General features: G+C 38.0%; 1 protein-coding gene across 1 annotated transcript; it reads left to right on the top strand.

Annotated features, from left to right (window-relative positions):
- Positions 1–29: 29 nt before the first annotated feature.
- Positions 30–27,937, top strand: mybpha (myosin binding protein Ha). The gene is made up of 14 exons (XM_016293478.1): positions 30–45; positions 111–215; positions 1,918–1,962; positions 2,089–2,154; positions 3,518–3,649; positions 8,302–8,390; positions 8,473–8,668; positions 8,851–8,990; positions 12,052–12,211; positions 18,474–18,610; positions 22,850–23,036; positions 23,276–23,324; positions 27,434–27,481; positions 27,737–27,937. The coding sequence occupies exons 1-12, from the start codon at positions 30–32 to the stop codon at positions 23,308–23,310; spliced, it is 1,308 nt and encodes a 435-aa protein (XP_016148964.1). The 3' UTR covers positions 23,311–23,324; positions 27,434–27,481; positions 27,737–27,937.

Here is a 27,937-nt window from a genome sequence, read left to right as displayed (position 1 = left end):
AACATTGTAGAGTTGAGTTGTCCGTACCAATGACAGATAACAATGGTAAGCTAATGTGCAGGTTTGATGCTGTTTTAATGTTGATGTGTATCACCATTGTTTGTCTGGGAAAAACACATTGGACCTACCTGTCCCACTGGGATTCGCCGAGGCTCCTCCCGCTGAAGCGGCCGTGGCGGAAACCGCTCCCGCTGCAGAGGCACCTGCTCCTGAAGGTACTCCACGCATCTGAACGCTGCTCTTTATTTAAACAACACATACCTCAAAGTGTGCCTAACCCTAACAACATCTCATTTAAACGAACAATTCATGTAAACCTTAAAATTTCTACTCACCTTAACGTCCCAAAATGATTTTGTTCATGGACGTCGATCAGCTGTTATTTTAATAAAAGAATAAAAGTATCATCAGTTCTGTCGAGGACTCACACACGCCCTCTAATGACCAAAATCATCAAAGTTACTAGTTACTTTAGAGTGTTATTTACCAATGCTGTTGATTGTTCACTGCCTACTATTAAAGTTTTATTCTCATTCAACAATCAGTTTTTATTTTTAGATTTTATTTTGTGTGTGTGTGTCTATATATATTTTGTGTGTGTGTACCTATATATATATATATACCGTTTAGCTGCTGGAAAATGGTAATGAATAATATATAATGAATAACATTCTATAAAATAAATGTTGATTTTTCTTCCTGGTAGCTAGTAGTAGTATATATTTATGAATTTACTTACTAGTGTCAACACTTTAGTGTCTAATAGTATATCAAAATACTAAAGTTTTATTATAGTAGCATATACAGTATTAAACCTATCATTTTTGGCAGAGACTAAGGCTATATGATTCAAATATGTCCTTTTTGTGCAGCTGTTTTTTTTTTTTGATTAAGGAAAACTGAATTTTCTAAACATCCACATAATGCTAGAAGATAAGTTCTTGTAAAAAGATAACTTGGGTGTCGGCATTACAATAATTACTTATAATAGATAGCCTGAACTGTCACAAAACTAAATATACTAATTATTATAGATGTGTGTTGAAGTTTCCCTAATATGAGTCTAAGCCCAGAGTTTCCTCAGAAGCAAATGATTTAAACAGGAAGCACCTGTGATTTGATCCTTGAGCCTTGTCTTACAGCAGCATTGTAATTTATACCTTCCTCTAACATGTACCTAACATCTTCTAACATTTATTTAACATGTAACACTATCCTCTGCCTCTGCTGCTCAGGGTTAAACTGCTGCCCCTTAAGACGAAACCTCAGCATAGACTATATGAATGACTATTACCCTGTTGAAATGATTTAGGTTTTGCATAAAAGTACAAATAGCATTTTATCATCTCACTTGTACAATATGTAAATCATATTTAAATTAAACATTTTACATTAACCCACATCTCAAGGTCAAAACGAACTCCTCTCCCCTTCTGCATTTAGTTTGATCTCTTTTTTTTGACACCTTAACATTGTTCAGATTTCATCATTTTACAAAGACTGATTCATCCAGCAGTCATCTATTGGAGCAAATGTTGCATCTTCAGTAAACTGGTGGCCTGCTGAGTGCAAAAACCACTGATCACCAACAATGTGTGCTGTCAGCCAATACTAGAACAGGCTGTGGTTGATGAGCATGTCTCACTGCATGCTGAAATGAAATGGCATGTCTTTTCACCTGACTTTTCATTAACGTCTTTAGTTGCTGCTGAGGAAACCAGTGTGACCACCGCATGAGGGGGAGGTTATGTTAGGTTAAGGTAAATAAGTATATATATATATATATATATATATATATATATGCTCCATAAACTACTATTACTAAAAAAAAAAAAAACGCTTATTCTAAACAGTACTAATCTAGCGATATCTCCGGAGTGGCACTGCGCTAATGGAAGTCTAATGATTTGCTATCAGGCCCTGCTGAGGTAGCTGATCCCTCCACTGATGCTCCAGCTGAGGGTAAATCGTTTTGGTTTGGTCATGAGTTTTAATTATTCCATTTCAGTTTGGATCCAGATGCTTTATAATGTGAGATACACCCTTCAGAACTCTGAATCCTAATATTCCTGCATATTTGTTCATCAGCTGCTCCTGCTGAAGCTGCACCTGTAGAAGAGCCACCTAAAGCACCAACACCACCACCTACAGCAGGTAAACCATTCATCCACCAAATTCGTCCAATCAACCACCCACCCAAGCATCCATCCATCCCTCCATCCTATTCAGCCTTCCACCCATAAATCCCCACACCCACCCAGTCAATCAATCAATCAATACATACATCCATCCCCTCAGTCAATCAATCATCCACCAAATCTACCCATTCATCCATCCACCCACCCAATCTATCCACCCATTCATCTATCCATCCATGAATCCACCCAATCAATCCATCCATCCACCCAACCTTACTTAACCATCCATCCACCTAATCAATCCACCTATCCACAAATTATCTCAATCATCCGTCTATTCCATGCACAAATCCACCCAAACCATCCATCCCCATCCATCAACCCAATCTCATCTACCCATCCATCCATTAGCCCAATCAATTCATCTGCTCAATCCATCCGTAAAATTGACCCATCCATGAATCTACCCAATCATCCGTCCATTCCCCCCCCAAAAAACGAAATCCACCCAATCAATCCATCCACCCAAACCATCCATCAACCCAATCTCAGCTACCCATCCATCTATTCGGCCAATCAATCCATCTACAAAATGAACCCCACCTATTCATCCATCCACCCAATCAATCCACCTATCCACAAATCCACCCAATCATCCGTCCATCCATGCACACATCCACCAAATCCACCCAATCATCCATCCCCATCCATCCACCCAATCTCACCTACCCATCCATCCATTAGCCCAATCAATCCATCTGCTCAATCCATCCATAATATTGACCCCACCTATTCATCCATCCATCCACCCAATCAGTTCACCCCATCCATGAATCTACCCAATCATCCATCCATCCACGCACACATCCACTAAATCCACCCAATCAATCCATCCACTCAATCCATCCATCCCCATCCATCCACCCAATCTCACTTACCCATCCATCCATTCGCCCAATCAATCCATCCACAAAATTGACCCCACCTATTCATCCATTCATCTGTCCTATCAATCCATCCACCTACCCAAACAATAAATCAATCAATTACTCTATCTATCCATACATCCATCGAATCTGCCCAATCATCCTTCCATCTACCCAATCTACCCACCCATCCATCCATCCATCAGCCCAAACAACCCATCCATCCACAAATCCACCCAATCACCCATTCATCCACACACCCATCCACCAAATCCTCCTAATCCACCCCACCTATTCATCCATTCATCTGCTCTATCAATCCATCCATCTACCCAATCAATAAATCTATCCATTCATCCATCATATCCTTCTTTTAATATTTTCAATACTAAAGAAATGCATGTGTTTTTCTGCTATGAATTCATTGTATATATGTCTCTAATGAATGTGCAGTGCCCACAAGTGCCCCTCAGAACCTCAGTGTGGATGATGTCAATGACACCTCAGTCACTCTTAAGTGGAGATCCCCGGAGAATATTGGCTCTGGGCTGGATGGATATACCGTGGAATACTGCAAGGAAGGATGTGCGTATATTCTCTCAGTATTGCTGATAAGCTCTTTAGGCTGAGGGATAGTGTTTCAATCATCGTGCCTTCTTCTTGAAATTGAACCATGTTGAACTATCAGATGTCATCAGAAAAGTGGGTTATATGACAGTCTGTTATAGCACCTGTCTTTGAGATGTCACCACAGACTGATTTATAGCTAGCTCCTCCAGGTCTCCCTATTAGGAAGGGATGCTTTCAACCAACTGTCACCGTATCTGCACACCCCACATTTAGATTTGTGGATGTATACTGACATCACCACTAGTGTGTTGGGGAATTCATATTTGATGTTTAACTGGTCCTTAAAATGTAGTTAAATCTACACTTATAAGTTTATATTTTCATTATGAAATAATTTTAAATATTTTATTATTTTTATGTTATTAAATATAATTTTGAAATATATAATAAAGAATTTTAAATAAATGAATGTATCTATAATAATTGTACTAAATGTAAACAAATGTATTGAATATAAATATATTTTTGTGAACTTGACATTTTCAAATGATTAGGTAAGTCATCTATCTTATATATCTTGATAATATATATAGATATATATAGTAGTACTGTCAAACAATTAATTGCGATTAATCACATTCAAAATAAAAGTCTTTGTTTACATAATTTGTGTGTGTGTACTATGTTTATTTATTATGTATATATAAATACACTCATACAGTATATATTTTGAAAATATTTACATGTATATATTTAGAATATTATATTTTATATCATATATAAATATATTTAATATATAAACATTACATATTTTTCTTAAATATATACATGCATGTGTTTGTATTTATATATGCATAATAAAAATACACAGTACACACTCATTTATTATGTAAACAAAAGCTTTTATTTTGGATGCGATTAATCGCGATTAATCATTTGACGGCACTAATATGCGTGTGTGTGTGTGTGTGTGTGTACAAATGTGTGTATACAGTATGTTTTCCTGGTCAATTGTGCTGTGCATCTACAAGCCACTGTTATCCTAGGACCATTTTAACCAAACATCTTTCTTTATCTTATAAATAATAACCCAAATAAGAGCCTGGAATCAACTCATTCTTGCTATGTAATGCTGTTATGAGGTCAAACAAGCCTGGCTTTTGGCTTAGAGAATCAAAGAGACCAGACTGTCCATCCATTTGGGTTTAGCAGGTGAATGTTGTGGTGGATGGCAGTGATTCAAGACATCACACAGGATTACATATGAGAACAGTGAGTGTAAAAAGGATTTGAAGAACAAGGATGAGGTTTTTCACACGCACAAGCACAGGCTTTGGGGTAATTGGGTCAGGTATTGTAAGGTAAGCTGAAGGTGAGCTGAATGTGAACCTTCAAAGCCAACTGAGCGCTCAGAGTCCCATCAAGCAGTGTGTCAGCAGGTCAGCAGTTGCTCTGGATCAGCAATGCGTGTTGCTCCACAGGTGTCAAATGTTTCCTGTCATAATCAATGAACTTGTTGCTTGGAGTCCTGGGAAGTGAGGATTAGAGGTCTGGAGGGCTAGATTTGTGAGAGAACAGCCAATAGAGATTTAGATCAGAGAGGTCAATGGCACAGTGCTGGCTAACACATGGTTGTTCAGGGAGAGCAAGTGAAAATTGAAAGTGTTTCATTTACGGACATGCTGGATTTATCCAGTTATTTATATATATATATATATATATTATTTTACCGTGTAGAAATGTCAAGGGCCTGGGCAAGAAGTTGTGCAGCATGCTCTGTTTGGAAGAGCCTGATCCTCCTGATGTTGTGCAATGCAAACCTGCATGATCGAACTTGTTTTTACAATATGGTCCTTGAAAGTCAACTGGTCACCAAAGAATAATTTTTAATGAACCTAGCAGGATGATGAAATCATGCTGTAGAGTCGGAGTGGCAGGGAAAACAAGAAGCTCAGTCTTTGCCAGGTTGAGCTGCATGTGATGTTCCTTCATCCATGCCGTGATGTTTGCCAGGCAGTTTGAGAGCCGTGCAGCTACTATTGGATTGTCCGGTTGAAATGAATGATAGAGCTGTGTGTCATCAGCATAGCAATGGTAGGAGAAACCATGTGCTTGTATAATGGGTCCCAGAGATGTTGTATATATGGTGAAGAGGAGGGGTTCAAGAATTGATCCCTGCGGAAACCCTGTGGCCAGTTGATGTTCTTTGGATACCTCTCCTCCCCAGGAAACCCTGAAAGACCTAACTGTGAGATAAGATTCAAACCAGTGGAGTGCAGATCCTGTCATGGCAGACAGGATAATCTGATGATTCACAGTGTCAAAAGTGGCAGAGAGATCCAGCAGAATAAGAACTGATGATTTGGAATCAGTTTTCGCAATCTGCAGGGCTATTCTGACCGACAGTAAAGCAGTCTCAGTTGAATGGCCACTGATGAAACCTGATTGGTTAACGTTCAGTTGGTCATTTTGTGAAAGAAATAATTTAACTGTGTCTATAAAGGTGTGAACCAAATGATCCAATCCATTGGAATAACAAAGGAACAGCATTCCTCAGGAACGCCTTGTAGATTGCAGGATCTCCCGCTGGAAGGCCCTAACAGTATCTCTTGTTTCTAGCCCTTTTGTATCTTTAGGTATAAAAATCTATCTCACAGACAGAACTTTGGGAGAAGCTAGGATTCATACAAGGGTTAAGACTGTTTGAAGAAAGACATGCAAAACATTGCTATTGAAGGACAGCTACCATCTTCAATAAATTATTCTCCCCACAAAAATTTTGGTCAAGCCTACTTAATTTTTTTGTATTAGAGAAATCTAGTACATTGGTGATGCGGCACATTGGTGGTGGTTGAGGAGATTTCTATGTAAAGCGCTTTGAGTACCCAGAAAAGTGCTATAAAAATGTAACAAATTAAAAGGGTCATATGATGTGATTTCAAGTTTTCCTTTCTCTTTGGAGTGTTACAAGCTCTTGGTGCATAAAGAAGATCTGTAAAGTTGCAAAGACTAAAGTCTCAAATCCAAAGAGATATTCTTTTAGAGGGCCTAAAATAATGTACAGTATTTGAAAAATAATGTGTTTTTGGAACATTAAAGCATGTCAACATATTCTGTTACACCAGATACACAAAATAATGATCTTTAAAATAGCATAATATGACCCCTTTAATTACTAATTAATTAATTTGGTTATGGCGGAAAGTAAAATGGTCACCATGGCAACCACGAGGTGTTTTTGCGATGGCACCATTTCTGAAAATGTTCAGGGCCCTAACCTATACAATTGTACCAAGTTTCATGCTTTTATGAAAAAGTGAACATATCACCTCAAATTTTGCACATATCACCAGGACTATTATGAATTTGAAAAAACCTTAGGCCTAAAAAGCTAACATATAGGCTATAAACAAACACCGCATTCACATGACTTCACTGTCACCAACATTAAGCTTCTGATAACTTTCAGTCTTTATTAACAGCAACAACAAAAATTCCTCAAAGTTTGAATTAGAATAGTTTGCAAAAGTGTAATTATAATCAAAATGAGGCAGTAAAAGCAAACTAGTGAGTAGATTTAGACACTTGTTAGAAACAACTGTTTTTTCAAGACAAATGAAAGCTTTGAAAAAAATCAGTGGGATATTAATCTTGACTTTCATGTCACAAAAAAAGTGAAAATATCTGCAGCTTGTTTTAAATGCAAAACTTATTTCAGGCATTTAACAAAAAGCCCATTAAAAAAAACACTGACTTGCTAAACTGCTACTGTAACTCATTTCCATGGTATGGCCTACTGAAGTATGTCATCTCTATTTCACTCTTAGAAATAAAGGTTCCAAAAGGGGTCTTTCTCAGCTATACCAAAGAACCTTTCAGTGAATGGCTTTTAAAAGAATCTTTTTTTTTGTCTTAGTGTGAAGAACATTTGAATAATCTAACGGTTCCATGGATGTTAAAAGGTCTTCATGAAACCATAGCTGCCAATAAAGAAGCTTTATTTTTAAGAGTGCTGATAGTGTCAAACACAGGCGGTTCACACATGCTAGAAAGTTTTATTTTTATCCAGTATCTTCACTATTTCTGTCCGGAGGGTATTAACAATAAAAATGTATTCACACTTCTCTTATCTCTTAACCGCCTCACACAAGCACTCATCAACACAAGTATATTTTGTTGTTGCATTTAGTTGGCGTTTTTCCATTGCATCCATTTCTTTTTAGACCCTGCAAACAAGATGAGACAATTAGAACAAGACAATTCACATATTATGCTAATAATTACATTTACAACATGCAAACGTACACATAAAACTGAAGTATACTTTGAGCTTAACATTGTGGCAGTGAGTAATGCATGGACGAGCATCACTTTTTCTTTTTTTCTTGTTCAGGAAAAAAAAATTTTTATGTATGTATGTTAACTATATCAACCCTACACATTAAAACAATTTTTGCTAAACATATGTTTTATATATGCACATTCTGTGAGCAATTTAGAATTAACCTAAAGTTGTGGCATTTCAAAGTTGAGGAAAAGTGTTCATTTTTAAAAGTTTGTGTGATTTCACAGTTTATGCATTTCAAAATAAGACCTTAATCTAAATCTAAATAATGATCTAAATAAACAAGCAATTTGTGCATCTAAAATTGCTCTTTTTTCCCTAGATCGGCCCAAGATCCGCCTGCCCCGTGTCCTGAGATCAAGATGCGTCAAGCATGTTGGAGAACAGATCAATCTTGTCATCCCGTTCATTGTAAATTCAGATTTTTCTATGGCAAACAGAGCTGCACTTTCACTGCAGGCTCTAATATGTTTCATAATTCTCTGTTTTGTAGGGCAAACCTAAACCTGTGATATCTTGGACCAAGGATGGCCAACCTTTGGATACAAAGAAGGCAAACATCCGCAACACCGACAAGGATAGCATCCTGTTCATCCGCAAGTCTGAGAGAGAAGACTCCGGCAGCTATGAGATGACCGTGAAGGTCGACAGCTTCGAGGACAAGGCTAACCTCATAATTCAGATTGTCGGTGAGACGCGCTATGATCTAGAGACCATTCGTTTCAGCGCTCTTCTCGGACCGTGTCCTACTTGCATTTTCATTCTTAGTTCATACCTTGACACCTCTGTTTACCGAGTAAGACCTCACAGTGTAAAATGATCCATACTAAGAAAGCTAAATCATTTTTAATGCTCGGCCATCTGTGTGTAGATCTGCCCGGTCCTCCTGCTTCTGTCAAGCTAGTTGACTCTTGGGGCTTCAATGCAGCTCTGGAATGGACCCCTCCCAAAGACAACGGCAACACTGAGATCACTGGATACACCATTCAGAAGGCCGACAAGAAAACTGAAGTAAGTAACTCCTTACTGGCACACTAATACTGCCAGTAACAAGAAATATGTGTCAGCACTTCATGTACAGTATTAGTTCCTCACTCAGAAAATGAACAGCACTTCCCTTTTTATTTAAGGAACAGTTTTATTTGAGGGTGATAAAAATTGCACATTTGACAAACTGGTATCTAAAATAAAATGAACATCGTGTGAAATTAAACACATCGTATGTTGGCATTCCTGCCCCCAAATGGAGATTATGGTCTGTTTCATATTACACAATGACACAATTTTGATATATTTACAATTTTATCAATATATAATATAATATAATATAATATATGACACTTATATTTTACAAGTGTTATTTTTCTGTTAATATTTGATTTAACAAACACATAATATTTAACAGTATCCCACATTTTCTATAAAACTTTTAGCACAAGTTTCTTGTTATCAAAAGAGGAATTGTTTAAATAAGTAAAAAAAAAAAATAATTATATAAAATAAACGAACTAATAGGCCCTATAATTCACTATTCTAAAGGTTGGAAATATTTAATACAATTTTTGTGGGCAAAATTCTGAATTTTCGTTAGGAATCCACACAATCAGGTATTTCAAGTGAGTATTTCCCACACATATTTCACAATGGGTAAATTTAACAGAGTAATATTTAACAGTATCCCACACTCAAAAAAAAAACAAGTTTAACTAAAATTTCACTAGTAATTTGCAGGGTTGCATAGAAAATACATGCCAATTGCCAACATATAATATTGATTTTGACGTGCTAAGGTTGACATTTTCTGAAGGTTAAGCACTAACACTGACCATTTGTTAAAAAAGAAAATAAAAAACTGGACAAACTTCACCAACTGGCTCCTGGAAACTTCAAACAAATGTGTGCTTGCTCTGAGAGCTTAAATCACATCCTTAAAGGGATTTTTCACCCAAAAATGAAAATTATGTCATTAATTACTCACCCTCATGTCGTTCTAAACCCGTAAGACCTTCTTCAGACCACAAATTAAGATAGACAACAATGCAATTGACACATTCAAGGCCCAGAAACATATTAAGGACATCATTAAAATAGTCCATCTGACGTCAGTGGCTCAACCGTAATTTTAAAGGGGTCATCGGATGCCAAACTCACTTTTACATGTTGTTTGAACATAAATGTGTGTTGGCAGTGTGTGTACACAACCACCATAAAATGATAAAAATCCACCCAGTGGTATTTTTTAAATCTCTATAAATATTATCCCCTTTTTCAAATCAAGCAGCCTGGGTCACACAGACCCAGGCCCCTCCCACGATAGTTCATTGACACGGCTGTCTTACCTTAGACCCGCCCTGAGTGAGCTATACACAGTCCTCCATTGTTTCGACGCTGGAGCAGGAGTAGACCAGAATGGCTCCTAAGCAATTGAGGTGTTCTGTTGTTGGATGTAATAATGAACATAGCAGTCGTCATTTAGTCCCGACATCTGAGCCGCTGACGACGCAGTGATTATGTTTGTTTTTGAAGGGAATACGCTCCCGATCTACCTAAATGTGTCTATGTTTGCGCGAATCATTCATGATCCAGCTTCACCAACAGAAGAAGTGAATATAAGGGTTTTTTATGAATCTTTGCAAATCGCCTTTCCTAATAATGTGCTAGTTAGCAAGTTTCTTGGCTAAATGCACTTAAAGTAAACAGGACAGCTTGTCACCCAACAGAAGAGAGGGGCGGAGTGAGCAGAGCTCATTAGCATTTAAAGGGAAATGCAACAAAACGGGTTGCTGTGAAAAGAGCTGATTTTAACATGGTAAAAAGGGTGTTTTTTACAAGACAATTTAGACATTTTAACCAAAGTATGTTCTTAATGAATTTTCATTAAGACCCTAAAGAATCATATCAACTTGTGGAAAATGGGCATCCGATGACCCCTTTAAGAAGTTACGAGATTATTTTGTGCGCAAAGAAAACAAAAATAATGATATTATTCAACAATTCTTCTCTTCCATGTCAGTCAATGTGCGCTCACACCATGAGTACCATGACACATGCGTGTGCATTCCTCTGATTGTAAACAAGCCACAGTGCATCTCGGTTCTACGTCAGCAGCACCACACGCATGCTGTCACGAAAGAGCGTTGAAGACTGACATGGAAGAGAAGAAATTGTTGAATAAAGTTATTTTTGTTTTCTTTGTGCACAAAAAGTAGTCTTGTATCTTCTTAAAATTACAGTTGAACCACTGATGTCACATGGACTATTTTAACGATGTCCTTACTACCTTTCTGGGCCTTGAACGTGGTAGTTGCATTGCTGTCTATGGAGGATCAGAAAACTCTTGTATTTCATCAGAAATATCTTAATTTGGGTTCCAAAGATGAACAAAGGTCTTACAGGTTTGGAATGACATGGGGGTGAGTAATTAATGACAGAATTTTCATTTTTGGGTGAACTATCCCTTTAAAACTTATCAAAGTGATAAGTGACAGCAAGCAGTGAATGCTGTGATGCTCTAGGCCTTTTTTTTGCTGTCATACTTTAGCGAGGCTTAATTTAACCACCTGTCAGGCTTGTAAAACTAAATGAAGAGTCTTGAGACATTGTATATGGACATGACGTGTCTATCTATAAGTTTGTATCTGGGTGTTTGAGGCATGGGTCAGATGACTTCTTGGCGGGAGATCATCAGGTTGGGAAGGTGTAAAGTGCTGACAGATGCATGATGACTTCTCATAACTCTCACTGTCATGATGTGAATCATGATACTAAACAGCTAGCTTGATGTGAATACAAGATGTGCAGAGAACATGAAGTACAGAAACACTTCATCTAAAAGCACTTTAGGCAAAACCACAACTGGTTCTTGTTGATATTTAACACTGTAATGAAAATCTGCTTGTTTACGATCTATTTATTGGATGAAACCCACAGGGAAATAATTTCAGTCTCGTTCACAATTTATTAATAGCCAACATTCCATCCTGTCACTATCCTATCATTCTGTCCTCTCCTTTTAAATGCATACAGTATATCTGCTAAAAGAAAATACTAAGAGGATTGCTGTTTTTGGCAGGAGTGGTTTACGGTTCTGGAGCACTTCCACAGGCTGAACGCTACAGTCTCTGACCTTGTGATGGGAAATACATTCACCTTCAGAGTTTTTGCAGAAAACAAGGTTGGAAGGAGTGAGACTGCTGCTGTAACAAAAGGTGCTGCTCATATTCAGAAAACAGGTAAGCTCACAACATCTCATTGCTTTAACTCCACAGCGCTTCAGACTTCTTTCATTAAGTAAAATTAACGCAAACATATTTTAGTGGTGGTAAAATTACTAAAGTATGGCCTTATTGCTGGCAGCATAAGTAGTATAATAAAATACACCCATGTTCATTCACTATACTAACTGTAAGCTGTTTGCTGTTGCCAAGCAATGTAGCAAATTGCCCTGTTAAAAACAACAACAGCATATGCTGGTTAGGTATGCTTTGAAGCATGGCAGCTGGTTTAAGCTGGTCTTGAGCTGGTCCTGAGCAGGAGCTAGTTGCTTAGGGACCAGCACATGACCAGTTTAAACCATCTCATAACCATCTTAAACCAGCTGCCATGCTTCAAAACATACCTAACCAGCATATGCAGTTTTTTTCAACAGGGTGGCACATGATGCATTAATTTGATCAATGTTGTAATCAGTTTCACATAAATTCTGCTCTTTCGATTCATCAAAGAATCCTGAAAATAAGCATCAAGTTTACAACGCTGATAATAAGAAATGTTTGTTAAGCAGCAAATCAGCATATTAGAATGATTTCTGAAGGATCATTTGACACTGAAGACCGGAGTAATGATGCTGATAATTCAGCTTTGATCACAGAAATAAATTACATTCTAAGATATATTCAAATACAAAACAGTTATTTTAAATTGTACACTGTAAATTCCAATTAGTAAACCTTACTTTAAAAAAAGCATGCTAACCGATTGCCTTGAAAAAACCAAGTAAAGTGAAATAAGAATAATAATTTGTAATAACAAAGGTTTATTTAGTGTTGTAAACTTACACGCAAGTTCTGGTAACTCAGAATCACTATTTTCAACAACTAAATGAATAAGTACAATATACTATGTGCGTATTTCAAACAACTCTTTTATTTAAGTTGAGCCCACTCGTGTAACATTTCCTGCAACTTGGAATTTCTAAGTTGTAGTTACTTAAACAGCAATCTGATTTACGCAGTTTTAACTTGTATTACAAACATTTTGAAACAAAGCAAAAACAATCTGATTTAGGGTATGCTTCTTGTAAACAGTGGAGGTAGCAGTACAATGAATAAGTATGGCACTGGGTTGGCTGCATGTTTCCAATGGTTTTTTGTTTTTTTCCCTGTCCCAAGTCAAGCATCACAATGTAAGTGTTCTTCACAGTATTAGGATAATCCAAATGTACTGTACCAGTGATCCAAACATAGCACATGGCAGTCCGAAAGCAAATGGCTGAGGTAGATTCTGGAGACTGTTCTTTGCAGTACTACCCTGAACAATGATGGCAAAAGACACAGGGTCAAGGCAGAGAAGATTTGGAGAAGTACTTCATCTTCAATGATAGTCAGCAACCCAACAGATAGTGCCCAGACTGCATCAACATCAGACACCTGTATAAAACCAAATAAAACAATATTAGTAGGGAAATATGGATGATAAGTTGTCAGTGTTATCTGTCCTGCCTACACTACCATGCCATTGGGTTAGTTCACCCAAACTTGAAAATTATTTGATAATTTACTCAAACATGACTTTTATTTTTGGAACACAAATAAAGACATTTTCAGTTAAATCCGATAGACATTTGTCTATTTACCCAAAACATTAGACAGTTGATCTTATAGCAATCATGTCTCTTCCAAAGATTTGAGCCGCTTTTCCACCGTCAGGCCAAACCATTTTTGTTGCTTAACCATTCCATTTTGTGCTGATCGGATACGGATATGGTTTAATTTTTCACTGTTGGGCTGTTAACAGAGCTCTTTGGAATGCAACATAAATGTGTCAGTTGTTGCCTTAGTAATGCAAGAGTTAGAATACGGTCCTAGATGTAAATAGCACACGTTATGAAAGAGTAAAATTGTAATAAATATTTAATATTAACTTGTTTACTTCGCTCAAATAGCAGGCTTGGCCAGCTACAGAGAAACTGTTGGCTAAGCAAAAGACAAATGACAATCCTGAGCAGCGTCGTCCCTCCAGGCATTCTACAGCACGGTTCAGCATGTTCGGCTAATAATTCCAGATCAAGAATTGTTTGTGATCAGACTATGCCTAACCAAGTTCAAGTGGAAATATAACTGAAATTGCTCCTTAACATTCATTGAACAGTTTGGCCCAAAAGTAGATTACACGGCTCCATTCATATGGATTTATTTTATGGTTTCTTGGGTGTCAGAATTTTGGGGTTAATATCGTCGTTCATGTCTTGAAGATGCACACTTTTTTATGGGATGGAATGACGGGAGGGAGATCAAGTGGCATAATTTTCATTTTTTGTTGAACTAGGTATATAATCAACATTAATCTTTATAAAAGTAATTTACCAGCAAATACACAGGAAATTTCCCCAAAATGATGTGCTTCTTTAAGGTGTAGCTATGAGAACTTACAAAGCGGGTTAGTTGTAGAAGTATGTGGGGTGATCATGAAGTAAAACAGGTCGGCCTCAGATGGGTGTGCACTGCTGTCAAATCTGGGTTCAAGTTTAAGACATTCAATGATTACAGTACAAATATGTTTGTCAAAGTGTCAATAAAGAAGTCAATGACATGGTTTATTTTAAATATTATTATTAAATATAATAAAAAAATATTGAAAACATTTAAGGTAGCAACATACATTTTTAGGGGTTGTAGGGTGTGAAGTGTTTTCTTAGATCTGTGAAAAAAATAAAAGAAATGCAGTGGTTACATGTATACTTCATCCGCAAGAAATTATTAGAAAAATAATTTAATATTGTAAATAAAGTGTAGCACATGATTGAGTCAAAAACTGCTCTACTGCTGTATAAGAGATTACAAATTAAATATCTTACCTTCAGTGTACTGAGGCCGGTGTTCACCAGACTGCTGTTCAGAGAAGACAGCTGCCACAAGCACTTGTCCTAAATATAATTCTATAACTGTGAGCTCATCTTGAGGACTTTTGGCATGTTCTTGAATTGTACCTCTGCCTTTTCATTTTTTAACTAGCTACAAATTTTTCAGTTTGAAAAGTAAAAGTCTTAAATTCGCCAAAATACGCCACAAGTTCTGTATTTCTACAGTCTTTTCTCTAATAGCAAAGATCTTTGGTATCTGTTAGCTAACACTGCTGACAAGGTTAGTCAGTTAAAATTAGCAGCACACAGAAAGATACATTGACAATTATTTTTTTAAACTTAACTTATTATTATTGTATAGAAGTAATCAGTCTTTGTCCAGTGGTAAAAATGCAAGCAATCTCAGCAAATTTGGCGCACAAATAAAAAAAAAACGTAGCTTGTTCTTCTTCTTCTTCTTCTTTAAATTTTATTGCCGGTTGGCAAACCACGTTGCTTGTTGTGCATGCTCTCTAACCTCCGTATTTCTTCTTCTGTTGTTTTGTTGCACATTAGCAAGTTGTTTTATTCGCCTTAAAATTAGCTGTTACTTAATAAAACCGAGTAAGTATAACAACTAAGTAAAGATAACTAATTATATCTAAGTAAGGTAAACTATTGGATTTTACAGTGTAGTAATATTTCACAATATTCCTGTTCTTACTATATTTCTGATCAAATAAAAGCATCTTTGGTGAGCATAAAAGGCATTTTTCTAGGGATGTCCCGATCAGGTTTTTTGTGCCCCTGATCTGATCCGAGTCATTGAATATTGAGTGTAACTGACTAGTGTTTGATGCACGCTTCAAGTACATTAAAGTTATTAAAATTAATCAAATGTATACAGGAATGTGCAGAGAGTTTCTCAGGGACAGGGGCTCATATGTAAAGAAAATATATAACCTATAAATAAAAATACACATACATGCAATAGGGGTGGGCGATATGACCAAAATGTTATAATACAATATGAGTAATTTTATTTTTACACTAACAATATATATCACGATATAGATATTTTTGCTTTAAATAAGGTCTTTATGATATAAAAAATATGATACTATAGAAATTTCATAATTCTTGTCACCAGTGTCAGTATCACAAAAAAACTACTACTAGCCTAAATTAAAAAAATCAAATCAAATCAAGCTCACTGTAGACAAGTTAACAGACAGCGATTAAATAAGAATAAGTAACTAATTACAAGCAATAGGACAACAATAAAACTACAGTAGAACAAATAAATAAGAAATGCTACATACATTGTATAAAGTAATAAAATGTATAAAAACACTGCATATTCTTCACTGTGTAAATTAAATATATATTTCTTCTTATTAAAGTTACAACTTTAATGTCACCCCATACAGACAGACATTGGTTGATGTAATCAGACTGTGTGGTCACAATTATGAATATAGTGATACTGATATAAAATTATTGTATTTTATATGTATTATAAGCAGACATAAAGTGGAAAAAAGTAGCGATATTGTTAGAAAGTATGAAGCTGGTGAATGCCAGAATGCCAATCTGTCAATCAAGTCCAAAGCAAGATGCAAACCATAGCAATGCTGACGGCAGATAGAAGTAAACAGACCTAGAACACACCTCACTGTTTCTCGTAATGTAGTTCTGACTCCAGAAGGCACATAAATGCACACATGACCTCACAGTCAATAATAAATGTGGCAAGTTGTTACATTGAATGGTAACTGCAAACAGCCTACAAATAAACTTAACAATAATTGATATAATTGATATTAATAAATGATACTAAGTGAACTGTAAACACGTGAGGCCATTTTGTTGGCAGCAAACGCTGACAGCACATAAGTGTACTCACTGTGTGAAGATAAGACTTGGCTCTGCCTTGAGTGCTAATGACAGTTCTCATTCCTCACATCAGAGCTACATGGGATCTGCATAACAACATGGATTATGCTGCAGTGTTGCAAAACTGACAATAATTTAGCAACATGCATCAATCAGCTGTAGACATGAGTTTATATAAGATCAGTTAACTGTTACACACCGAGGAAGCTGATACTGAACTGGTTACGTTTCTTAACTTCCAGCCTGCTGTAACTTTCTGTTCCATCCTGTAATTTCAAAAGCATTGCAAACACAAGGCCTTTTGCTATGCACTGCCTTAATTTCATATCAATTCTAAGTAGGGATGAACTATTCAATTAGTCACCCAACAAACTACAGTGAGGTTGACTAGTTTACTTAGAATTCTCTTTATTTTAGTTTTGATATGTTTAGCTGTAATGCTTTAATTAGCATCATGCAGCTTGCTATGCTTTAGCTCATGGAAGGTAGCCCTTCAGATTCAAGAATGGACACCCTTGATTTAAGGGGAAAAGAGAATGATTGACCGATAATCATGCAAACTGTATAACAGCTAAAGCAGGGCTGGGCAACTTTGTCCCTCGAGATCTACTTTCCAGCTGATTTTAGCTCCAAACCTCATTAATCACACCTGAACCAGCTAATCAAAGGCTGTCTAAAATTGCCCCCATGCCCTTATATAGGGCACTTCGCCCACTATACGCTTATATAGGCCACTATTTGAGGGAACTGCCATTTGTAGTGGTGTCCAAGACCATAGTGGACATTATTGAGTGCACTCATTCAATCCCATAATGCACTTCAATAACGGGTGTACAACCAATGTACACTCAACGGCTAGACGCTTAGCTGTTATACAGTTTGCATGATTATCGGTCAATCATTCTCTTTTCCCCTTAAATCAAGGGTGTCCATTCTTGAATCTGAAGGGCTACCTTCCATGAGCTAAAGCATAGCAAGCTGCATGATGCTAATTAAAGCATTACAGCTAAACATATCAAAACTAAAATAAAGAGAATTCTAGTAAACTAGTCAACCTCACTGTAGTTTGTTGGGTGACTAGTTGAATAGTTCATCCCTAATTAGAATATATATGAAATTAAGGCAGTGCATAGCAAAAGGCCATGTGCACTGTTAGAATAAATTCCTGTGTCTAGCTAGAAATCTAGCATTTCCGGCACATTCAGTGTCCCCTCGCTTGTTTTCATTCACTCCTTCAAGTGGACTACATGTGTGTTGGAGCTAAACTCTGCAGGATGGTTGCCCTCCAGGAGCACGATTGGACACCCATGCCTTAAATTCATAGCTGCTACAAATATAAACATTCAGACGAACATCTTTTGCTGTTGCTTTGCACCCACTCTATGAAACATGTCCGACTGGGGCTCTATTTAGCCGACTAGGAACCCACCAACCGCTTTTTAAAACCTGTAGTTTTGCACATTCCTAATGTCATGTAACAGCTATTCCCTCTGCACAACTGTCAGTCCCGGCTGAGATTGTTGTCCTCTGTCCTGTAGGTATTGTATACAAACCACTGGAGTACAAGGAGCACGATTTCAGTGAGGCTCCCAAGTTCACAGCACCTCTCAGCGACAGAGCTGCCACTGTGGGCTACACCACGAAACTACTATGTGCAGTGCGAGGCAGTCCAAAGGTATGGATCAGCTCTTTTCTGCTGATTTGGTATAGTCCTCCTTGTCCTTCTTCCACGTTGTCTATCATAGCTAGATGTTTGTAGCCAAGAATTAGCTGATGTGTTGCTACAAATATACTTCTGGAGGAGTATCATTGTAATTCAACAACAGCTGTTAATAATCCAATGATGGTATCAACATATCCAAATGTCCTTGAGTTCTATCTCAATAAATAGCTTAATTACACCCATAGCTGTAGTCATAAGGTACAAAAAGCCCAGTGCAGACTGTTCCTGCTGACCAAGGAGGCCAGCTGCTAGACAGTAATGTGGGGACTGTGTTAGCTTGTCATTCCCAAGGAGGGGGATGGAGAATCAAGTTTCTAGAACAGCTGAGATGGATGCAAAATCTGGGCTGAATGCAAATCCTGGTGAGTTTGCCTTCTAGGACACTCCAAAATTCTTGTTCATTAAATCTAGCTGTGATCGGACCTGCTTTCTATTTCATGCTAACAAAGTTCCAGAGATGTCCGAGCTGTCTAGGGCATGTTGGATGCAATTGGATGCAAATGGAAATGTAAAACCTTCAAAGCCACACTAGAACATGATGTTATACAGCAGAACAACTCAATAATGGCTTCCTCAAGAGTAAGGGTACAGTATTTACAACATACTTCAAGCAATACAGTAACACACAGGCAGAGTTTGAGTTGGCAGTCAGGGACTCATAAAGGACTGTGACACTCAAAAGTCCTTGCTCTGGTTTGTAGTGCTGGGGCCCAATTTCCATTTGGCACCAACCGAGTTCCAGGGTGTCTTGAGCTTTTTGGATGAAGTTGGAAACCTAAAACCTTCAAAGTCATAAGAGAACCCCATGATGCACTTCATAGAAAGATGCCGTAGATCATTTTTCACCGTCATTCCCTTCCATGTTTATCCGGGTCAGTTAACACCATTACACTTTCTTTTTCTACTTTGGTGCTGAAAAATCAGGATATGTCTGAGACACAAGAGTTCTTGACAGTGTGATAATGTACAGTAAGTAAACATTGGAGTAAGCAGGCTACTGTAAACCATTATTGCATCATTACAAGCCAGTGGTGGAGCCTAGGTATTTCATAGGGGAAGCCAGGTAGGGTCCCACAAATTTTGGGATGGTTTATCCACACCTGCTACAAGCATTCTAACAGGATTGTTGAGAATTGTGCTGGGAAATGGTTTGTAATCATATTGTGCCAAACCAAGCTCAAGTGGAAATGCACTTGGAAATGTTCCTCAGTTAATGGAATGTGTTTTCATGAGTTAATGGAATGATGCTCATATTTATGTCCAGATTAATGACTTGGGCAGTCTTATTTGTGATTGGCTTGTTAATATTGCCAGTATGTGAAAGTCCACAAGTTGACTGAACATGCTCTATTGTTGGGTTATCCAAGATCAGCACAGACGAATCAGATGACCAATTACATCCCCCTGCTGGGCAAAAAATAAATATCAAGAAAAAAAAAACTCAGTCTGGTTGGCTGGTCTGAGCTGGTCTGTGCCAAGTTAACATTTAGATTTACATTTTTTGTAATTTTTTGTTAAGTGTATAATAAATAAAATAATACAAATAGATAGAATACAAAAAGAATAGATAAGCTAGTGTTAGTTGTTGTTTTTTTAAGAAAACAAGCAGTTAGTAATTGAATAGAGTGCAAGTTTTATTTATTTTTTGAAGAAAATAATTAGAATAGAGAATGCTAGAGTTAGAGGGTCAAATAAAGTTGGAAGGGATGTGTTTTTAGCCGATTCTTGAAGATAGCTAAGGACTCAGCTGGAGGTGGTCAGGTCATTCCACCAGGAGGGAACATTTAATTTAAAAGTGATTTTGTGCCTCTTTGGGATGGCACATTAATGCACTGTTCACTTGCAGAACGCAAGCTTCTAGAGGGCACATAAGTCTGAAGTAATGAATTTAGGTAAAGGGGTGCAGAGCCAGTGGTGGTTTTGTAGGCAAATATTAATGCCTTGAAATGTATGCGAGCAGCTGTTCATAGCCAGTGCAAATTGATAAATAGAGGTGTTACGTGCATTATTTTAGGCTCATTAAAAATTAATCTTGCTGCCGCATTCTGGATTAATTGTAAAGGTTTGATAGAACTGGCTGGAAGACCTGCCAAGAGAGCATTGCAATAGTCCAGCCTGGACAGAACAAAAGCTTGAACAAGGAGTTGTGAAGCATGTTCCGAAAGAAAGGGCCTGATCTTCTTGATGTTGAATAAAGCAAATCTGCAGGACCGGGAAGTTTTAGCAATGTGGTCTGAGAAAGTCAGCTGATCATCAATCATAACTCCAAGGTTTCTGGCTGTTTTTGAAGGAGTTATGGTTGATGTGCCTAACTGGATGGTGAAATTGTCATGAAACGGGTTTGATGGAACCACAAGCAGCTCTGTCTTGGCAAGGTTGAGTTGAAGGCGATCATCCCTCATCCAGCAAGAAATGTCTGTTAGACAAGATGAGATGCGAGCAGGTATTGTCGGATCATCAGGATGGAATGAGAGGTAGAGTTGAGTGTCATCAGCATAGCAGTGATATGAAAAGCCATGTTTCTGAATGACAGAACCTAGTAATGCTATGTAGACAGAGAAGAGAAGTGGTCCAAGAAGTGAGCCCTGAGGCACCCCAGTAGTTCGATGTTACGACTTGGACACCTCACCTCTCCAAGATGCCTTGAAGGACCTATCTATAGAGGTAAGACTCAAACCACTGGAGTGCAGTTCCTGAGATGCCCTTTGCCAATAGGGTTGACAGGAGGATCTGGTGGTTAGCCATGACAACAGCAGCAGACAGATCCAGCAAGATAAGTATTGAAGATTCGGAATCCGCTCTTGCCAGTCTTAGGGCTTCAACAACTGAGAGCAAGGCAGTCTCAGTTGAATGTCCACTTCAGAAACCAGACTGGTTGCTGTCCAGGAGGTTGTTCTGTGTGAGAAGTTTAAGCTGGAAGTAGCTGGTTTTAGCTGGTCTCCCAGCCTGAGCAGCTACAGAAGTGGTCAAAACCCCTCTAAAACCAGCCTGCAAATGAGCTATGACCAGGCTGGAAGACCAGCTAAAACCAACCAACCAGGGTCCGGCTTCTGTCTGTTGTGTGTTGTCATGTCTATTAACTAAGGATCTATTTTTGACATCCATTATGCTCAAAAGCTTATCTAACATACAATAGATATAGCTTGATCATATTATTTCAGCTTAGCTACTCTAACTCCATTAGGCTGCTTCCTGTAAAGGTTTTGCATTAGCATAAAAGAGGATCAGCTAGCTTGACTGCTCAAAGGGAATTTTTTTCAAGATTTCACTGGAGTTACTGTTTGTACTACTAATCTAATCTCACATTAGAATGAAGCGAAGTGGAAGAGAGATAGGGGACGGGGTCAGGAAAGGCAACAGCGCTGTATATCGGCATGCTGCCGACAAGGCTATCGGAGCCGACACATTAGCATGTTTAATTAATGAAGTGGAGTATGTTAAGACCTCATCTCCACCTTTCCTTAAAAGCACCTTTGCATTAGCCATTTTGTGCTTGCATCTTATGTCAAGTCTGAAGCAATTTAGCATCTTATGGACACCATCTTTGTGTGGAACTTAAGGCATTAGATCAACATGTCTTTTCTGGAAAGTTACCCATGGGACATCAGTTAGCATCATAAGGTTAAAATCCTAACAGAATTCTAAAATGCTTCCGCTAAACTTGACCCATGAGGTGCAGTAACATGCTATTTCAGCTGATGAACCTCGAGTAGGCAGAAATTCAGCGAATGAGACGTGTGACATTTTATATAAGAACCATGACACCTCTAAGTGTGTGTGAGGGATAAAATTAATTAGGCTACTGGAGCATTAGCACTGCTGTTGGGAATAGCTTTAGTTACAGCAGTTGACAGCATTGCTGTGGATTAATAAATGCCTCTCGGGTTGTTGTCCGTGTATTAATTACACCTTATTAAAATTGATTTCATTTAATTGAGGGAGTGTTTAAATGTTAATGTGTTAAATGGTCCAGTTGTGAATGATTTGTTAACTCTCTGGGGTCGACTAACGCGGATACGCGTTTTGTGGCATCTTCTCCTGACCGAGAACACCGAAAATAACTTAAATTACACTTTCAGTTTTGATCTTACAGATAAGATCAATACATCAATCGAATCTGTAAATGGTCCACTTTTATTATAATGTTGGTTGTGGTCACGTCAGTTGAAATTACATGTATTTTGTTTGCAGCCTAAGATCGAGTGGCTTAAGAATCAGATGATCATAGGAGATGATCCCAAATACAGGCAGATCAACAACCAGGGAGTGTGCTCACTTGAAATCCGCAAACCATCCAGCTTTGACGGTGGCATCTACACTTGTAGAGCCAAGAATGCCCTTGGTGAGGCTACAGTTGCCTGTAAGCTAGAGGTCAAACGTAAGTATAGGATCATTTGCACTTTGCTTGACATGCTAATGCTACAAGGTGCATTTTCAGCTGATTATAGTGACATTGATCCTTTAAGGTGTTTATCCAGGAGAGGAATGGCAAGCGAGCATTTTTTGTGCTGACTATGATTAATTTGAGTTGGTTTTAAGCATGTATTAATGTGTGTGTGTGTGTACTGGATGTTTACAGAGATATGGTGATGATCATCTGCTTTTCTCTTTCACCAGAGGTGATCATCCCAGATGAAAAAGACAGGAAATAAAATTATGTGCACAGGTCAGTAAATAAAAACACTGTATGTATATATATATATATATATATATATATAGTGGGGCAAAAAAGTATTTAGTCAGCCACCAATTGTGCAAGTTCTCCCACTTAAAAAGATGAGTCTGATATGAAGTATACCTATGATGAAAAGTACAGGCCTCTCTCATCTTTTTAAGTGGGAGAACTTGCACAATTGGTTGCTGACTAAATACTTTTTTTCCCCACTGTATATATATATATATATATGTATATATATATGTATCTATGTGTAACAAAGTTCGTAGTCATGGGAAGGAGGCGGGAACCGGCAAACATTTAAACAAAACTGTAATCAAATAAACAAACACAAAATGAAAGTAAAGTGGCAGCCCCTCGCGGACGACTGCTGCACACAAAACAAAGTCCAGGCCTGGTCCTCTCTCATCCAACACTGTCGTCACTCCTCCATTTATCCTTCCGGAGCTCCTCCATGGGACTCGAGACCGGTGAGTGGCGCAGGTGTCGCGCATTAGCATTTCCTCCACCAGCCTCGCTCCGTTCCCACAGCTCTCGGCCCCGCCCCTCTCGTCACATACCCCCATCGCCCCTCGCAGGCCGGGGGGTACCCACGAGACTGCGCTCAACTCCCCCCCTCTGTGGGAGCCGATCACGGCGGCCACGGCATACCTGGGGGTAAGGACAGACAGACGAGGCGAGAGAAAAGGAGACGGAAGGATGAGGAGAGACAAAAAAAGAAAAGAAATATCGTTCCGGTTCCCAGACACACTGCCGCTCGGCCCTCCACCAGCTGGGTAAACTCTTCTGCGATGCCTGGCGGCGGCACTGGATAGCCCTCGGTGGACGGCTCGACACTCCTCCGCCGCCCGGATTCACCACAGCGGCGAGGGATCTCTGGCAGCGTGTCCCTCCTTCCTCCCGGGTTTCGGCACCAATGTAACAAAGTTCGTAGTCACGGGAAGAAGGAGGCGGGAACCGGCGAACGTTCAAGACTTTAATAAAATAAACAAACACAAAATGAAAGTAAAGCGGCAGCCCCTCGCGGATGACTGCCGCACACAAAACACAAAATAAAATCCAGGCCTGGTCCTCTCTTGTCCAACACTGTCGTCACTCCTCCTTTTATCCTTCCGGAGCTCCTCCGTGGGACTCGAGACCGGTGAGTGGCGCAGGTGTCGTGCATTAGCATTTCCTCCACCTGCCCCTCTCGTCACACTATGTATCTATGTATGTATTATATAAATATTAGTGCTGTCAATTGATAAAATAAATTAACTAATTAATTGTGCATTATTTCTGAAATTTAATCATGATTAATCCCACCTAACTTTAAAGTTTTTAAATATACTTTTACATTTAAATAATTTCACATTCAATCTCCAAATTAATGTAGAAACAACATAAAAACAGCATATTTTAAAAACTTGTTTAGTGACATCTTTTTTATGACTGAAGGCGACTATCACTGATACCAATAACTACTGATGTCTCTTGGAAATTGTTCTTTTTTTCCTAATATTTAACCATTGACTATAGCCATTCACCATTAAATGAAAATTGAGAGCTATCAATTTTAACATTTATTGGACTTCTAATTTTAACTTAAAACAATCTTCGCATAAACCCATTATAATAAATGTCATATTTACATTATTAACACTTAATTCTAAATGAAATATAAATGAATCATTAAAGCTACACAAGTTATTGATTTCCTCTTTTTTCTTTTGTTCTTTGATTAACAGACATCACATCAGCTGGGTTATTAGGTTATTTGACTGCTATTACTTTAAACGCTGCCGCTGCTGTACGTGATGTGACGTGGATCTGAAACACATGTTCGCCGCCGTATTTGTGTATGCGATTAAAGACCACGTGCTACGAGCACAGTATAGTGGTTGACAGGACAGGAAAATTCATGTTTACTGACATGGCCTGACAACATCTCATCTGACTGCAGTTCACTTTCATTCTACTGAAGCTCTTTGTCACCTGTACCGTTTCCACGCTCGGTTGACTGTCGTTTGACTGTTTTCTGTGCACGTCTGAAAAGTCTCCTGTTTGATGTGGTCATAAAGACGTTCTGCATTTAAATAAACGCAATTCTTGTCAAGAATAAAAAGACAAAAGCAGCAGTTGTGAGTCGGGTGGCCAACCCTAGCCCCGCCCCTGTGTTAAGTTAAACTGGAAAAATTTATCGCTTGCATTAACACGCTAATTTTGACAGCACTAATAAATATATTATTTTTCTAATTTTCACCAGATTGCTATTACTGTACTACAATGGTATTTTATTTACAGTTTATATATAGTGTTAGTGGCCGTGTGGGCTAAAAATTTAACTGTGGCCTTAGAACGGAACACAGCACATCACTATGACTTCTGTTCTGACAGAAACACACTGCTGGACAACACCTTAAATTGAGACCACATGATTGGTTTCCAAGCACCGAAAGATTTGTGTTTGTTTAACATACAGTACATGCAACACGTAAACCCTAGGAGCTGTAAGAATAAATATAGAGAAAATAATACAGTAGTATACTTTTTTTACTTGACAATCAGCCCCCAAAGACACACTAAGTTTCACAAAATATCTTAAAACTACAAAGTAACGAGTTTTTAAATTAAAAATGTATTGTGTAAATTACACATAGCCAGGCCCCAAACATGAATTTTGAAGTTGTTAAATAAGAAAGACTGTGGTAATTTATCAAGCATGTAAAACCCACATCCTTGTGGTAGTTATGTTTAAAGGAACATTTCACCCCAAAATGAAAATGTACTCACGCTCAGGCCATCCAAAATGTACATGAGTTTATTTCTTCATCAGATTTGGAGAAATGTAGCATTATATCACTTGCTCATCAATGGATCCTCTGCAGTGAATGGGTGCCGAATGAATGAGAGTCCAAACAGCTGATAAAAACATCACAATAATCCACAAGTAACCCACACCACTTCAATAAATTATCATCTTGTGAAGTGAAAAGCTGTGTGCTTGTAAGAAACAAATCCATCATTAAGACATTTTATACTTCAATCCGTTTCTTCTGGCTAAACTACAACTCCATAATCCATAATAATGCTTCCTTCAGCAAAAAGTCCATCTCCTCTTGTATTTATATTCATATTTCATTCAGACTAGAGAACTTTTAACTGCGGAAAGCAATACTATGGATAGAGGACAATTTGGAAATGCATCTTTGCATATGGTCTGTGTGACAAATTTCTTGATTAGCATGGTATGTGTGTACTGTACATACACAGCCAGATTTTTTTTAAACCTCATGTACTCTGTACACTCAGCACATATGTGTGCCTTAAGTATTAAAGCCCTAAATATACTTCAGTTTTGATGCAAACACTTAACACAAGCAAACTGAACAAGGAACTTTTGAAAGTATACTCCACAAACTACATGGTTAGAAAAATTGGGTTACACACATAAGCTACAGATTTCACCATACTATACTAATTACAAAATGTATGTCACATGCACTTTATAAATACCCTAGTGTACACATGAAAAGGAAATATACTTTGAGCTTAATTAGTTTGTCCACAAGGAAGCTGAAGAGGTAAAAAGGCATCAAAGACACTTTTATAAGTGTTCTTGGTTAAAATCAGTAAGGTGTGGGGAGGGATGATGTGTGGAAAGATGAATCATTGTCTGGCTGTCTGAGATTTCGATATGAAGAGTGTACTGTGAGTGTACTGTACTCTATATTAGCACCTGTTGTTTGCTTTTGGCATCTGAGAGGTTTTGGACCTGGAAATGGTGACGCCATACTTAACAAGTGGATGGAGTATTGAAAGATGCTCAGCTGTACTGTATGTATACACTATATATATATATATATATATATATATGTATATACTTTGCACTATACTGTGCCATTGTTGGCTATAGTTGGCTATAGGAAACCCATCACATCAAAAAGTACCAGTACTTCGCCCCTCTATAAGTCACATGATTCCAGGTATCATTCATGCCCCATGATAAATGGTTATTGTGTCTAGTAATTTGGTTACTGCTGTACATTTAGTCTTGAAAATGGGACAAATACTTGTAAAGATTGACGTAATGATCTCAAATCAGTCTTTGTCTTTTGCAGTTCTCCTGCTGAGGAGCAGCAGCAACACAATTCTGTAGAATGACAATGGTGAGAAAAGATACAGTTTACCTGTTTATCCCATAAAGCATCTTAATTTTGGATCATCTGTACTGTAATACTTCTGTCCTGATGCTGAATACTATAAAAGCATGCCTTAACTATTAGTAATGTCAATATGTGGTATGTCTCTGTGAACACAAGTGCCACACCTATTCAGTGCATGTGGTATGGTTTAACAGATCAATTCTGGGTAATGGGAGTTTCCTGGTATCTGACACACTTTCTTCTCTCTTTCTGTTGTAGATGTTTACAGTGGTGTGGGAAGATGAGCTGATGTGTGCACACTAATGAAGGCTCTGACTTGCTTCTGTGATTAATTTTGAAATTTTGGATTGGTTCCCATTTTGCTTCAAAGTAGCAACACCATATTAGTGAGCTAAAAAGAGACTTTTTAGTTTTATATTGTTGCATGTATATCAGGTGTCACTGTAGTTTATTCCTGAA

This window comes from Sinocyclocheilus grahami, unplaced genomic scaffold (genome assembly GCF_001515645.1).
Source record: "Sinocyclocheilus grahami isolate Dianchi unplaced genomic scaffold, SAMN03320097.WGS_v1.1 scaffold303.1, whole genome shotgun sequence".
In the NCBI taxonomy this organism is placed as follows: Eukaryota; Metazoa; Chordata; class Actinopteri; order Cypriniformes; family Cyprinidae; genus Sinocyclocheilus; species Sinocyclocheilus grahami.
This window is presented reverse-complemented; position numbering and strand designations above follow the sequence as displayed.

Coding starts and splice junctions, on each gene's coding strand:
- mybpha (XM_016293478.1), top strand. Junction 216..1,917: donor AGAGGCACCTGCTCCTGAAG/GTACTCCACGCA, acceptor ATTTGCTATCAG/GCCCTGCTGAGGTAGCTGAT. Junction 23,037..23,275: donor CTGTAAGCTAGAGGTCAAAC/GTAAGTATAGGA, acceptor CTCTTTCACCAG/AGGTGATCATCCCAGATGAA.